Raw genomic sequence first — 16311 nt, forward strand, 5'->3', positions numbered from 1 at the left:
GGACTTGCAGCATTACTGAGAAGGTTCAGTGATGTGTTTTCTACCGGGGATGGAGACATTGGCCGAACATAGTCTGACCAGCATCACATCCAGACCAGGCAGCCCCACCAATTCGTCAGAGACCAAGCAGGGCCCCCTTAACCCAACGGAGGTTGCGGACATGAGATAGCAAAAATGATCTCGCAGGGTGTCATTGAGCCATTGGAGAGTCATGGAGTTCACCGATCTGACTGTTGAGAAAGAAAGATGGGTCTGTCCGAGTTTTGCATTGACTACCGAAGGCTGAACGAGGTTATGATGAAGGATGCGCATCCACTTCTGCGTATAGAGGACAACCTTGATTCACTTACAGGGTCCCAATTCTTCTCAACCTTGGACCTTGCCTCTGGGTACTGGCAGGTGGAGGTGGCCGGAGAAGACCAGCCAAAGACCACATTCAGCACAGGGCCAGGCGGACTGTACCAGTTTGTGACCATGCCATTCGGCCTATACAATGCGCCCTCCACTTTTGAGCGCTTGATGGAGCAGGTCCTTGCGGGATTGCAGTGGCAAGTGGCTGTGTTGTACCTCGATTACGTCATTGTGTTTGGAAGGTTGTTTGACGAACACATGCAGAGACTTTGCCTGGTCTTGCAGAGGCTTCATGCAGCCAACTTGAAGTTGAAGCCCAAAATGCAGTCTTCTTCAGTGAGAGGAGGAATTCCTCGGTCATGTGGTGTCATCTGCGGGGGTTGCTACTGAACCCCGAAAAGGCCCAAAAAGGTTCGTCCTGTGCGGGACTGGCCTCAACCAGCTACTGTTGCTGATGTTCGAAGCTTTCTTGGCTTGGTGTCATATTACCGGTGGTTTATTGAGGGCTTCACCAAGTCACCAAGAAAGGTAGACAATTCAAGTGGACAACGGAATGTCAGGGAGCTTTTGAAGCACTCAATCACCGTCTCCTGTCTTCCCCCATACTTGCCTATCGTGTCGGGGAGTTCATCCTCAACACCGATGCCAGTGGGTTTGCTTTTGGTGCTGTGTTGTCACAGGTACAGGAGGATGGAGCATGTCCTTGCCTATGGAAACAGGGCCTTTACTAAGCAGGTGAGGAACTACTGTGTTACTAGAAGGGAAATCCTTGCCATAGTGTACTTTGTGAAGAAGTACCATCACTACCTCTATGGGACTCGCTTCGAAATTCGCACTGACCACAGACCCTTGAAATGGATGTATGGTGTTTGAGATCCCCAGAGACAGCTTGCCAGGTGGCTGCAGAAGCTCAGCATCTATGATTTTACAGACGCAGGCACGAAAATGCGACACATGAAAAGCGAGTCTGGGACTGCTCCCGGACATACAATGGACTACTTGGCTCGCATGGGGGCGTTGCTGCCCCGGCCCCGTTGAGGAGGATCTCTCCCAGGGACTCCTCTTCCAGGCAAGGCTCTACCTGTGGGAACGGTGGTATAGCAGCTAACTGCATCTTACAGACGCAGTTAGCTGCTACGTTAACTTTTTTACCGAAAATGCTATTTCCACGAAGGAGTTCAAAATCTACCAAAATAACAAATCCTGGATCACAAAGGAAGTTAAAGATGTGATCAACAGGAAGAAGCAGATCTTGGACAGGGTGACAGGATACAACTAAAGGAAATTCAAAAGGAACTAAAGCGTGTCATCAAAGCAGAGAAAGCTAGATACAAGATAAAATTGAACAGACTTTGACACAGAATACATGTAATATGAAAAATGTTTGGGAGGAGTGAGACTTATGAGTGGATATCCAAGATAATATTCAATTACCGGACACATCAGTTGAATATGCAAATCAGTTAAATAATTTTTTGACCGCTTTGATCAGTGTGATTTTCATGCTCAAGTAAAAAACCTTCATGAAATACTACAAAATCATTCCGATCCTTATGAGTTGATTGTTTCTGAACAAGATGTGCGTCGTCACTTTCTAAAACTAAATACTTCCAGGCCGCTTGGCCATGGAATTTCTGCAAAGGTTTTTAAATCATGTTCGAGTCGGCTTTTAAGAATTTTTACTGTGATTTTTAACTTGTCTTTTAGTGCCCGGTCCATTCCAAGACTTTGGAAGTATTATTCCTATCACATCGACTAAGTACAAGGTCATCAACCCATCTACCTCTGACGATGTGACTGCACTGGATGGCAGTAAGCTCGATAAATTTGATGACTTCAAGTATCTGGGCTCCTACACTAACACAGCTCATGACATCGAGTGTAGAAAAGCTCAAGCTTGGTCTGCTCTGTTCTCACTGACCAAAGTATGGAGATCCTCGATCTCCAAGACCACCAAACTTAAGATCTTCAAGACCTCAGTAGAATCCATCCTCCTCTACGGTTGCGGTTACCACTCCTTAGTTATATTTTGGCCGTTTTCGTTACTGGGAGTCACCAGTTCTATCGTTTCGTTGAAATGCAAAAAAATAGTTAGTGGCCTGACGTTTCGACCCTAGCAGAGTCTTTCTCGAAGGCTAAATGACAAGACTATAAACAGGTACATGTATACATTACTGATGTAACAAAAGCAGTCAAGTGGAAATAGATGATGCAGAGGAAAATACACAGAAGAAAGCAGGCGGCTGAACAGAAAGGAGGGTAACAAGTGGGGGAACACAAAGGACAAAGTCAATGATGGGGAGAGGGAGAGAAAGGTAGTTAATTGGTGAATGAGGCAGACTGGAGGGGGGCTTATCTGTGGTGAAAAGGAGAAGGCAAAGACAAAAAGTTATTAGTCATTTCCTTCTTGGATGTTCAGACCATGGGGTTGAATGGTCTGGAGACATCTTATCCATAATTTCTCTCTACTCAGACGAACAATCTCTCTGTGGTTTCCTAGTGCCTCAATGCCCTGTAAAATCATGTCAGAAATTGAGTGATTAGGAAGATTGAAATGATGTCCTACGGGTATCCAGCTTATGGGTGTTGACTGTGGATCTGTGGCCGTAGAAACATCTCTTGAGTGTAGTTCTCGTTTCACCTATATATTGAACACCACAAACTTTGCAAGATATTAAATAGATTAGATTAGTGGTGGTGAAGGTGACATGACCCCTTGTCCTATGGGTGGTACCACCGTTATGGCTGGTGAAGGAGTCCGATTCTCTGATGTGTTGTCTACAGACGATGCATTTGGGTGTTGGGACACCTGAAAGTTCCCTGTGGCAAAGGGGGGTTAACATTATCATTAAAGGGGGGGACTTCTGCCCGGACAATGAGATCCCTGAGACTGGGTGGCCGTCTGTAGGCAACTATGGGTTCTTCTTGTACAGCACGTTGAAGTCGATCTGATGTGTGAAGAATATGATGGTTAGAACTGGTTATTGTACGAATGGGGGAAGTGAGGGGTAAAAAGTGACAACAAAGGGAACTTTCTCCTTGGAACTCTGTTGTTGCACAGGTCTTTTTGAAAGTACTGACTCCCTGGAGCGAGCCTTGACTTTCTGGATTGCTCAATGGACTGCCAGGGAGCTATGACCCCGTGAGACAAGGTGTTTCTTAAGTTCCTGTGAGTGGTGGATAAAATCGGAATCATTAGAACAGATTCGACGGAGTCTGAGGGCCTGACTGTAGGCTATGCTGGTTTTGCAGTGTCGGGGATGACAGCTGGTTGAGTGGAGATATTGGTGTTTATCTGTGGGTTTAACAAAGAGATCTGTGATCAAACCATCATCCGTCTTTAGAACCTTGACATCCAGAAAGTGGAAAAGAAAGTTTCGTTGTAATGGCGGAGTCACGCAAGACTAAGCACGGCATTACCCCGCCAATTTTGTCACGTGCCGCATTAAGCCCCGAGCACGTGTGGACGCTCATGATCTATGCCCACGTTGGCGTTCATGCACCCCAGAAAATACCTGCGAGGTATGCCATACTTGGGGAGAAGACGAATGGGACGCAGTTTGGGCTTGGCTTAATTCTTGGTCGCCATCGGTGGACTCGGCAGTGAGTAATTCTCCCGGGTCATCACAACGCAAACGATTGACCAAAAAAAAGTCGGGTACACCTAAGTCGCTTACCGGGGACACGCTTCCGGGCCTCTGGCCCCTGGTAAAAATACCCAACATGCTGGGGCTGCGCCTTCCGGGCCTCCAGTCCCCATGCGTACTTCAGACAGCAACCGAACAAGCACCCATGTACCGACACACAGCCACCCGCTTTCTGGGCCTCTGGCCTCCGGTACACCGGCGCAGGGAATAGGGCTACGCCTGTCGGGCCTCTAGCCCCTACTCCCGTAAAAAGAAAAGCAAAAAATCGGACCACGCCGCCGGGTCCGGAGCTATGTCTTCCGAGCCTCTAGCCTCCGGTGCCCCGGAAAGGGATAACCGGGGTGGCTCCTTCCGGACCCCTAGTCTCGACTTCTGGCAAAGCGTCCGGTAAGAAAGTGGGCCAAACCGGGGACGAGCAGACGTCCTCTGGCCCTCAGCCTCCATTGCCAGAAATATTACGCCGGACCGGGATGACCCGGATATTTTCCAGGATACAGATCCGACCCAGATGGAAACCAGATCGCCTGGGACTCACCGGAGCCGGAGAGATACGGTTTTGAAGGGTAAGCATCGCCATCACAAGAGCCCCGGCGCCGTTATTATAGCTCCAGTTCCTCTTCAGTAGAGTCCGTTTCGAGCTATTCTTCGGGCTCCCGACGTTCGCGTCGCCGGAGCTCTCGATCCGACAGCATAAAACACATGTTATCGGCCACGATAACATTGTTGGTTCCTAAACCGAATGGGCAAACTTCGGTCAGCGAACCTGTTACTGTTAGCCCTTCACAGGATCACAAGTCAGGTGATCAGATGTCAGTTTTTCCCTCCGATAATTTATCTTTGGATTCTGACAACCGCCCACGTCCCCGTGCACACAATCGACTTCAGCTGAGGGTCACAAAGATCAACCCGCTGAGCCCGAGTGCCGCGGGGAGGGTGAAATGCACAAACTCCCGATGGCTGTCTCATCCAATGACGAGTCTGCCATTTCGTTACCTCTTTCCGCCTGTGACCAAAGGTTACGGGTATTGATAAAAGACATGGTCAGAGTGCTCAACATATCGCCGGCCGACGAACCGACGCCAGATGAAAGTGGCCGCCGATCTTACAAAAAACGTATACGGGCCGGCTGACTCCCGGACTCAGGATTTCCTGGTCTTTGCGATTGATCGATCTTGTGCCGATCGAATCAAGACTCTAGCGGCGGTAAAGAAATGGCGCCCTCTTGCGACGAGGGATACACGGCCGTTTCGGGTACCGTGGTCTGATTTTGAGGAATTTCTTTCAGTCCCGGCTATGTCAGATACGGTCAAAGATAAAATCGCGGCTGACTCTACTGGCCGTACATCACGTAAATCTCCTTTTATCAGCCATGAAAGAAATAAAATGGAGGATACTCTTGCAAAAGTTGACACAGTATCTCGAGCAGGGTTGTGAGTGTCTTGTTTTCTACAGTTATTGTCTGAGTTTCTTGTCTGTTCTTGTGAAACAAACTCTCCGGTATCTCCTGAGACAACAGAACTAGCATTTCATTGCTTGGACGATTGTCTCCGTATTTGCATGGACCAGTTTGTCCGAGTTTCCATGTGTGCTGCTACAGCTCGTGGGGCCAATGTTCTCGATGCCATTTTTCTCCCATCCGAGGGAGCAAGGACACGCCTTGAATCACGTCCCCCTTTGGGAACAGATTTGTTCAATGGGAAGTTTCAAGAGGCCATGGAGGCAGAGGCCAAACGTTTGGAGACTACAGACAAAATAAATTGCGAAAGCCTACAAGCGAAAGCACCACATCTGTTAGGGGGAATAAACAACCTGCTAGTACTGGTAGCCAGCGGTTTCCCCGTAAGCCTTTGAAGCCCTTTCGTGGGCGTGGCCGAGCCTTCACATCCAAACCTAGTCCACAGGATCCGGATAAACCAAATCCATCCAGTACATCCACCACCAGTTCCCCGAGAGCGCACCTTTCGACCCTCATACACTCCCTGGCCTAAATCAAGTTACGGAGGCTACCGCCGGGGATCCTGGCGTAAACGACTATTCAACTACTAAGGCCTACTACACAGGGCCAGTAGGAGGCCGTCTCAGACATTTCGCAAAGATTTGGGCCCTTTCCTGTCAAGACAAGTGGGTACAGGACACCATAAGGCAGGGGTATGCATTAGAATTCACAAGCACACCCCCATCGGACTTTACTCCACATCCAACTCCTATTCCAACAGACAAGCAAAAACGCCTTGCACTGGAAAGCGAAATTCAAACCCTACTCCAGAAACAGGCAATTCACCTGGTTCAACAGGGAGATACCAGGCACGGATTTCACTCATCATTCTTCCTAACACCAAAGCGTCCCATACTGAATCTGAAACCCTTAAACAGGTATATTCGGCCAAAAAGATTCAGGATGGAGACGCTGCTTACAGTCCTCGAGGCTCTACCGGTACCAGCTTGGGCATCCTCACTAGATTTACAGGATGCATACCTACATGTTCCAATTTCAAAGGACCGTGTTCACTTCCTTCGGTTTCAGTACGACAGAAAAATTACGAGTTCAGTTGCCTTCCGTTCGGCCTTTCCACGGCCCCAAAGGTGTTTACCAGAATAGCAAAAAGTGTTGCATCAATTCTGCAGAAACGGAACTTTCAGATTTTTGTTAACCTCGACAATTGGCTCATCGTTGGCTCAACCAGAGACGAGACTCTAAGGGCGCTCAGTCTAATGCCAGAACTAGCAGTCCGGTTGGGCTATCTGATAAATCAGAAAAAGTCTCATCTGGAACCTTCCACAAGGCCGGTCTTATTAGGGGCTGAGTTGGATCTCCCGCAGGGCGTGGCTGTGCCTACACAGGAAAGAATTCACAACCTAATAGAATGTGTAACACTTTTTCTGCCTGCCAAAATAGCCCCCGCCATAGCATGGTTACGTCTTCTGGGGCTCATGGCCAGTATGGTGGACACAGTTCTGTGGTGCCTAAGTATGCGACCCATTCAGCTTCATCTCCTTGCCCACTATCAGCCAAAACTGCATTCAATAACTCATCTCGTACCGGTCGTTCAAGATATTCAAACACATCTACGTTGGTGGCTGAATCCATCCAACCTAAACATAGGTCTGTCTTTCATTCCAACCAAACCGAAAATGACCTTAATAACGGATGCTTCCAACCACGGCTGGGGGCGCATCTTGGCACAGAATCAGTTGCGGGGAATTGGAACCCAGACGAGAGGATCCTCCATATCAACGTTCTCGAGCTGCTGGCTGTCAGAAAGCGCTGATCCTTCCAGCGCATGATAAAGGTCACGCAGTGCTAGTAGTCTGACAACTCCACCGTTGTCTCCTACATAAACCATCAAGGAGGCACACAGTCCCCTCAGCTTTGTCTACACATTGGGATCTGCTAATGTGGTGCACCACAAACGACATAACGTTTACAGCACTTCACATTGCTGGCAAGCTGAACCTCATGGCAGATGCTCTCTCTCAAAAGGGAAAATAATCCTGACAGAATTAACACTACACCCAAGGTAGTCCAGAACATTTTCCTAAGGCTCGATCGCCTGCACATAGATCTGTTTGTGTCAGCCCTCAACAACCATCTGCAGGTATACTGTGCACGAAGTCCCGATCCCCGTGCGTGGGCATTGGACGCCCTTTCCATAAGCTGGGCAAACATGTTCGGATACGCATTTCCACCGATCTCTCTCCTTCCGAAGGTCCTGAGGAACATTGCAAAATACTCCTCATCGTCCCATTCTGGCCCCATCAGCCTTGGTTTCAGAGAATAGTCAATCTTCTGATTCACACACCAATAATACTCCCTCAGAGGGTAGATCTTCTTGCTCAACCCCACTCCAAAATCCTACTGCCAGAGCCAGAGACACTCCACCTGATGTGTTGGCTATTGTCGAGCAGTCTCTCCGAACAGCAGGACTTTCAGCAAACGCTGCCACCATTGCTGCCCAAAGTCGTAGGGCCTCAACATGACAATCATATAACAGCCAACTACGACATTATTATAAATGGTGCGGAGACAAGTCTATTGATCCACCCACAGCATCCGTAGGACAAATCAGTGATTTCCTCATGGAACGGTTTACGCAAGGCCTCTCCGTTTCCACAGTTCGAGGCTACCGTTCCACAATAGTGGCAGTTCATACAGGTTTTTCTGACGGATCGACAGTTTCAAACAGCATCCTCTTAAAACACCTGCATCGGGGCATGTTTGTAAGTCGCCCACCTCGGCAATGATTAGTCCCTTCTTGGGATTCGGGGTCAGTTCTGTCGGCATTGACAAAGCAACCATATGAGCCCCTTGCTAGTGCCTCTCTGCTAAACTTGACATTAAAAACAGTTTTCCTGATAGCAGTGGCTACAGCCAGGAGACGCAGTGAGTTGCATGCCCTTACCATAGAACAGGGTAATGTACGATGGGAACCAATGGAGTACGACTGATTCCTCATAAAATGTTCCGGCAAAAAATCAGTCATCAACTTTCCAACCATCTGATATTTTTATTCTGAAGATAAAAACTATCCCTTCAGTCTGAGATGACAAACTCTGGTGTCCGGTTCGGGCCCTCAAGTGGTATTGCTCCCGAACCAAGCCCCTCAGGGGTGAGACCACCCAGTTGTTCATTACGACAACTCAGCCTTATTCAGGGGCATCACGGGACACGATCTCCCGATGGATAGTGAGGACAATCGACTCTTCTGTACCAGATTGGCCTACACGTTCAGAGAACACTGCCCATGCTCATGAAACCAGCGCATTAACGACATCATCGGCATTTTTGAAAGGCGTTCCTCTGCCAACAGGCAGCTGCTTGAAAAACGCCATCAACCTTCGTCTCGTGCTACCTGAAGGACGTCCAATGTTCAGAATCTCAGACTGGACGAGTAGCCCTCTCGGCTGCCATGGCATCTCATCCCAACCGTCAGGACAGGTTGACTGCCTCCAACACCTAGTAGACTAGAACTCCATATACCTGTACTAGGTGAGTCCCTTTCCACATACTTTGGTAATGTCTACCTATCAATTATGGTGAGGACACGAGGGGACATACCAATCTAATGCTTAAACAGTAGTACCTATGGCAGCCTCTCCCAAGCCCTCCTCCTATAGACGGTGCTAATCTATGCAAATGTAAGGTTTAACAGGTAAGAGAGTCCAAGAAGTGGATTCCCCCAAATCAAAGGTGATTTGTGAGTCCACGAGGGGACATCACAATCTTATGTTCCAGCGTTAAAATGATATTATATAAGGAAATTTTAATCATTTTGATTGTTCATTTTTATTGTTCGTGCAATTATATATGTAACTTTGTTTTATAATGGGTCGATGTTGTTATTGTATGTGAGCATTTGAAATTATCCCAGTGGGATACAATAAAGATTAAATAAAAAAGGATTAAAAAAAATATACAGTAAACCCCGCCTAAACCGACATCGCACAACTCATCAAATCACTCAAGTCGGCCATCGGACTAAAGTCCCGATTGTCCGTAATGCATTTCCATTGAATTTTTGATTTTTAAGTCGGCTTTTATAAGTCGCCATGTTGTGTTACTGTCAGTCCCCATTACAAAATCCTTTGGGTATTAAGTCGGCATTCAACAAAATCCCGCATTGGCATCGACTTCCTGTACTGCGGTTTCCAAGCAGTGTCGAGTGAAAAGTGGTTTGGCACGGCCCTTGATCGCTGCACGTATCGGTGTCGAAAAGGGTGCCCTACTGCATACATCGCATTTGCATCGTGAGCATATCAATACCAGTACCCCATGCGCTCTGTCCATTTTGGGGGTCGTCTTATTGAATGACTAGTGCTGCAGTCAGTGCGTGCGTGGTATATATACCAGACCACGCACGCATTTAATTTGTTACTGTGCGTGCACATACATATGTATCGTGGTCTCCAGTATCAATACCCCAAACGTGATGATACAATTCAAGGATTAATTTGCTGGATTCTACTCAAGCATTAAGGACATGAACCAGATAAAATCGAAGCCAATTAGTGCAATAAATCATGTGTGCAAAAGGCCATTCATGTAAGTCGGCAAAATGACGACTTACAGCAGATGCCAGCATTCGCGTAAGCTGTCACATTTTCTGGGGTCCTGAGAGTGCCAACTTAGCCAGAGTTTGCTGTATGGCCAACCGGGTCCAGACAGCAGGGCTGAGAGGGTGCTCCCCACCAGAGGAGATGCGGTGGAAACAGCAGAGGTAGCGGCCAGACCGAGACCGTCCTGATGAGGGAAGAATTTTCTTCTTTCACCCCGGAGACCAGGGAGGACCCCTCCAGCATGCAAATCTACCTGGAGACCGAGACCATCGGACTCGAGGAGCCAGGGGACATCTTGTGGCAAACCTGGCACCGAAGCGGCCTGGGGAGGGCCCGGAGTAGGACGGCCTAGAGTCTTCACCATAGGCCTGTGGGTTGTCCCCGGGTTGATTGTTGTTTTTTGCTTGAATTAGGACCTAAATCAACATTAACCAACATTCTCGAGGACACCCCAGGTAAATAAATGGACAATAATTGGTATATATGCATTTTGTTCTGATCATGCACGGTGAATTCTTTTCAATAACTGTTTAAATTATATAAACATCACTTGACAAATAGTTTTGTTAGGTAAAAAAAAAAATGTAAGGTAGGCATCGTGGTTAGTTGTATCATTGTTTGATTCTATGTAACCAGTCTTGGGACTAGAATCAATGCTGATCGACTATCACTTATGACACCCTTAATTTCAAATATCAGTTCATGTAAAATTTGTTGTAATTGTGCCCGTATTCAGGAGAAAAGGCAAATTCTTGGGAGGGGGCAGTTAATGGACAGTCTATGCAGCACTTTTGTTGTCATTGCTTTCTAGCACTAGTGCTCCAGCGGAGGGGCTCCGGCGACACTCACCTGACCTGGTTTGGGGTCTGGTTTAGCACATGCTCTGGAAATAGGCTCTATAAATAGGTTGGCTAATTGGGGTTCTTTTGTTCAATTACATGAGTTGGGCTTGGCCAGATTCCAGGGTTGGGTAAAGTTGCTACATTTGTATACATTTGTTCAGACTGTGTGTTTTTGTATGCTGGGAATCAGTTGTTGGTTTTGGATAGAGTGTGGCAAGTTGGCGGTTATTTTGTGAAATAAAAGTTGAGTTTTTGGAGTTGAAATCAGATGTGTGTCATGTCCCCTTCCTCAGTTATTTTGTTGGATTGGAGGACAAGGACCCAAAAATAAGTCGCGCTACAATAGCAGCAACATGGATTTGGGGCCGGTGCCTAGGGTGGAGGACCTACAAAACGCTGGTGCCTAGGGCCAACTAAACCCTAAGTCTGGGCTTGTACATCCCTACTTTAATAACATTTTCTAAAGCAAGTGACCGAATAATTATGAGGACATAGTAACGATCCCAAATTTCTACTATTATAGTCGTGTTCCCTAACGTGGCGCACTTCAAAGCCTACCCGACTTTCCTCGTGTAGTGTTGCCAAACCTCTTTGTTGACAAACCTCAAATTCATGCAATAAAATACTAGTACTTTTACCTTATTAATTCTTGCTATTTAACCTCTGTGAACAATTATGGTTTCATAAAATTTAATCCGAAATTCAAAAATGGTGGCGTCCGGAAATTGGGCACAAATTGGCGGAGTGTTCCCTAACGTGGCGCACTTGAATAAATCTCGGAAAATTCCAAATTAACATTTACAAATTTCTGTAAACTTGATAAATTCTGATAAATAATTATTATCTCTACTTACATACCCAGCCAGATGTTTGTCAGAAAATTATTTTCTTATTTTTCGGGGCATTTTCAAAGGGTTCACTTTGCACTTGAAAATAAAATCGGAAAATCACGCCAAAATAAACTTTTCTTCTAACTTTGTAAATAAACTCGCGATTTATGAACAGGAGTGTTTAGAACTTGATGAAATGTCACTTTCTGTGAAATTTCAGTTAAAACTTTTGCTCTAGCTAGGCGCTACAGGCGAAAAATCAAAGTGCGCCACGTTGGGGGCTGCGCCACGTTAGGGTACATCAACAATATACCCAAAAGTTGTGCGCATTTACCTTGTCTTCATATATCAAGTGGTCTTGCAAAAACCTCAGGACACGTCCGTCGCCAGCCCCGAGCGTCAGGGGGGCCATAGTACCAACTAGAGGGGCCCACTATCATAAAAATACAAAATACACATGTATGGCTTTTGCCGTTGGGCGACTAATTGGTCGCTTTTACTGCTTTTAAGCAGTAAAGCCAAAACAAAAACAAAAAAATTGGATACAAGGGGTGGGGGATCAGATGTACTTTCATCCAAAGTTTTGTGTCTTAAATTTTCCCCTTGCTTTATTCAAGTAGCCACTCTCATCACTTTTTAAGTTCCAACTCCCTACAGAGTTGTAATGACTCGAGTCGACTCAATTTTTGGCGACTCAACTCGACTCAAGTCCAAACAGGTTAAACTGACTCAACTCGGCTCAAGTTAATACTGCATGCATATTACTCGACTCAACTTGAGTCCCTCATCAGAAGACTCAACTGGACTTGAGTGGAAGGCTAATAGCACTCGAGTCCCAAAACTGTGCGAAAATATATTTTTGTTGACTTGCAGTACAAAGTTAGTTATGTTCGTGTACCTTGATTTACCGTCAAGTAAACCGCTTATCGTGTACAAATATGTGCCCTATCATGGACTCCCACATCATGGTTTTAAATGAATGCACAAAATACTATCCTGAACCAGAATTAAACACATTTTGCAATTCTTGGTTTCATCATCGGCTTTGTTATGTTGTTTATTAGATGGTGTTCATGTGTTATCAGTGACTCAAATTGACATGAGCATAAATTTGACTCAACTCAACTCGACACAACAACACACTGTGTCTCGACTTGACTCAACCTTCTTGCCCTAATGACTTGACTCGACTCAATCATTTCCTTAAAATTACTTGACTCGATCACAAACTTCAGTGACCTGTTAGTCTAGTTTTTCTACACTTCTGTGGTCCTGATAATTTAAAAGCTGTTCCAAATCTTTTGCTTCCAGGCTCAGGTTCAACTGTTAAAAAATTGTCTGTCATCACTGCAAGACAACTAGTTCAAGGTAGGCTCTAAAGAAGATCCGCTGACAAGTTCAAGGAGAGGAACTCACAGGAATGTTAGTATTTTGGGGTGTTTCAAAGAAAAAACTCTAGATGTGAATCAAACCATTTGAAATTTATATAACATACTGTCTTTGGTCATTAAGAAGAAATCTGGGATACATGTGTGTATATATAGGGTGAGTAAAAAGGACGTAACCAAATAAGAAAACATATGTAACAAAACAATATATGGCTCGCTCTATTTCATAAAAATAACAAAAGGCCAAAAAAAAGGTCTCCGGTTTCTGGTTCCGGACCATGTGCTTTGGCAAAATTAAGTTTTTGGGTTTTTTTTCAATGGAAGATGATGTCTCAAAACCGCCAAACTTACTAGGTGAGGTCGAGTATAAGCTTTATGTGTCCCACATATTTTGCACTAACTTTAGTTGGGCACCATATGCAGACGATGGTGTAATTTTGTAATTGTGTGTCTGGAAACCAGACTGAACGAGCGATGGCCGTGTATCTGGAACCTGTAAACGCTTTTGTGGCAGCACATGCATGATGTCAATGTCACTGTATGATCTGACATTTTTTTCTCTGATTTTTCTCTTGACTATTTAAATTTCCAGAAGAATATGGGTCTAGATCGTGGGTGCAGAATTCTCAAGCGTTATGGCCATACTAAGGTTACCTCAAGCTCCACCCTGAAGGATATTTTGAGAGCTTTAAGGGGATCAAAGTGTCATCTGCAATATCAGCCGACATTTGAAGGAAAAAAATAGGGGGGGGGAACCCCTGTATCACTGCACCACTTTTGGGGCAAGCTCCATTTCAGAAACCTGAGGCAATTTTTGTTGTTGGCCTAAGGATAAAGTACATGTTATTGACTGTGAAAATGTCACCTAGTTTGCATACTCTATTCCCACGTTATGACTATTTTAATAAACAGACCACAAAATTCAGCTGTCCACCACTGATCATTAGTGGACAGCTGAATCTTATGGTCTGTTTACTAAAATATCATAGGTTTTCATTGGTTCGTAGAATAGTAATTCTACGAACCAATGAATAACTTTTAAATAAAATTTCCCACCTCCATGAAACAACGAAAACTTGCAGAGGAAAACAGACAAAAATCACCATCAATATGGCATTCCATAGACAGCTATAAAAATAGCTTCTTTTTAGTAAAACATGCATAACTTCTGATAGCATGATCAATTTCAGTAATGCTTTTTTTTTTCAGATGAGTGGAAGAACATGCTCTTTTACGATATACTTCATTTGTGTATTACATTTGATTGATATTTAAGAAAGAAAAAAATTGATATTTAAAAAAGAAAAAAAAAAAATATTCCAGGTCACTTTCTTTTTGACTCACCCTGTATATTTACTGATTTGTAGAGAAGGGAAATACGTGTAAAAAAAAATGACTATTACTATTTTCTGTTACTATTTGCTTGTACTTGAGTGAAGGAAAGAATGGTATCAGCCATAAACTCAATTTTCTTGAGAAACATTAAATAGTATACACATATGGACTGGCAATGAGGTCACTAGAGCACTGTGCCCAGAGGGACTGTGAGTGACCATAGGACCCTGTTCTGGTCACTCACAGGGCAGAGGGGGCATAGACATGCACTTAGTGACCAAATTATGCCAGTCCATATGTGTTTTTGCACCTCTGTCCTACATTTAAACTAAAAAAAAACCTTTCAGGGTTTTATTATTGAACTGTTTAAATTCAACAGTTAACTCATAAGCAATTCAACTGTAAGCAATTCAACAATTAAAGGAACGCTTTTAGTTTCCCTAGATTAAATTTTTGAGTTTGAGTTTTGTCGGAGGGCGCTTTTACCAGTCAAAAATGTTTGAGTATAGTGCCCGATCAGGCACTATACTCTGGAAATTACGTGCGCGAGATGTCTTGACGCATTTGTAGTTCACACTGATGGAAGTTTCAAACACTAGCCTATATTAGCGAGTCACACGTAACCGCGTTTAAGCCAACCAGGACAAAGAACAAGCAAGCAGTGTGTTACAATTTTGTCTTACCACATCTCCCTGTTGATTATTCAATTAAATAGTATAGTTAGCAGTTAAAATATTTGTTTTGTTTTGATTTATTATTTTTTTTCATGTGAAACAATCGCAAAGTTGTATCTTTATCGAAAGCTTCAAGATCAGACTTTATAGAGTAGAAGGTTATTGATTGTAAAATAGTAAAATGTGGAGTTCCCCCATCATTCCAATTTTATTTTTAATCACAACACAATAGGGAGCCCAATACTTTTTCGAAAATACTTGGTGAACCAATTTCCATTGCGTTTGAGTAGTAAAGGCGTGTTCATCGGTCCTGAGAAAATCATGGATGTTTGTTAACCAAATATTTAAATATAAAAACATGATTATGAAAATCAATTCTGTTTATCATGTTACTAATGTCATAGGAGTCAATACCTCACAGATTTTATTAGAAGACAAATCTAAAGTGTTACATGTTTTTGTTAATGATTTGTGCTGATATATGTAACATTTGTATTGAATATCTTGCTTTCACAGTAGATAGTCAGTAGTCTAAGCCTTTCAAGTTACTCTGTTTACAAAGAAGTGTATATCTTTTTGTTCATTATTTACAATAAATTTGCATTTGCATTTAAAATATTCTATATTGTGAACCCATTTATATCATTTGATAAAATAGTTAACAATTTTAATAATTGTAAAACTGTATTGCAACATTAGAATATCCTTTTGTTGCTCCACATCAGTGGACCATGAAAAGATGACCATAGAAAACAGGCAGACAACTTGTGACTCACTAGTGAACCTGAAAAGGTTTCACAGACGGCGTTATTTTTTTTATTCAGTACTCTTAGTACTCTTACCTATTCAAGCTACACAAAACAATTGCCCTAAGTCTGCCTGAATATAAATGACCGGAGCTTGAAAATTATAAAAAGACAAATTTGCTTTCTCAATTCAACCCCAATCTGCGCATGGGACAAGTTTCCCAAAATTTGGACGAATCTGAATGCTATATTCATGAATTGCAGTGGACCAAATATGAATTCACGCCTAGCACCCAAACAGCTCGATTTGTGAGTCAAAATTTTGATGCCTGAAATTCCTTCTTGCATGAATAGCACAAACGGCAATTTTTAAAGGATGGTTGTGTGGACAAATACAGGGCGTCACAAAAAAAAAGGTAATCCTACTTTAAAGGGTTATTATGG

The 16311-nt window shown here is 44.1% G+C and overlaps 1 protein-coding gene across 2 annotated transcripts in view; it reads left to right on the forward strand.

Moving 5' to 3' along the window:
• LOC119743400 (sorting nexin-6-like) overlaps positions 1–15740 on the forward strand; it is a 53652-nt gene extending 37912 nt beyond the window's left edge. The window contains exons 4-5 of one of the 2 annotated variants that reach the window (XR_005273022.1): positions 13036–13146; positions 13705–15740. Coding sequence is in view for 1 of the 2 variants with exons in the window: in XM_038219796.1 (XP_038075724.1) it covers positions 13036–13086 (51 nt within the window). In the remaining variant the exon portion in view is untranslated. Of the gene's footprint in view, positions 1–13035; positions 13354–13704 lie in introns of those variants that run through there. The other variant, XM_038219796.1, reaches the window with a different exon arrangement.
• The last annotated feature ends 571 nt before the right edge of the window (positions 15741–16311 follow it).

Source organism: Patiria miniata, unplaced genomic scaffold (genome assembly GCF_015706575.1).
Source record: "Patiria miniata isolate m_02_andy unplaced genomic scaffold, ASM1570657v1 HiC_scaffold_11, whole genome shotgun sequence".
Classification (NCBI taxonomy): Eukaryota; Metazoa; Echinodermata; class Asteroidea; order Valvatida; family Asterinidae; genus Patiria; species Patiria miniata.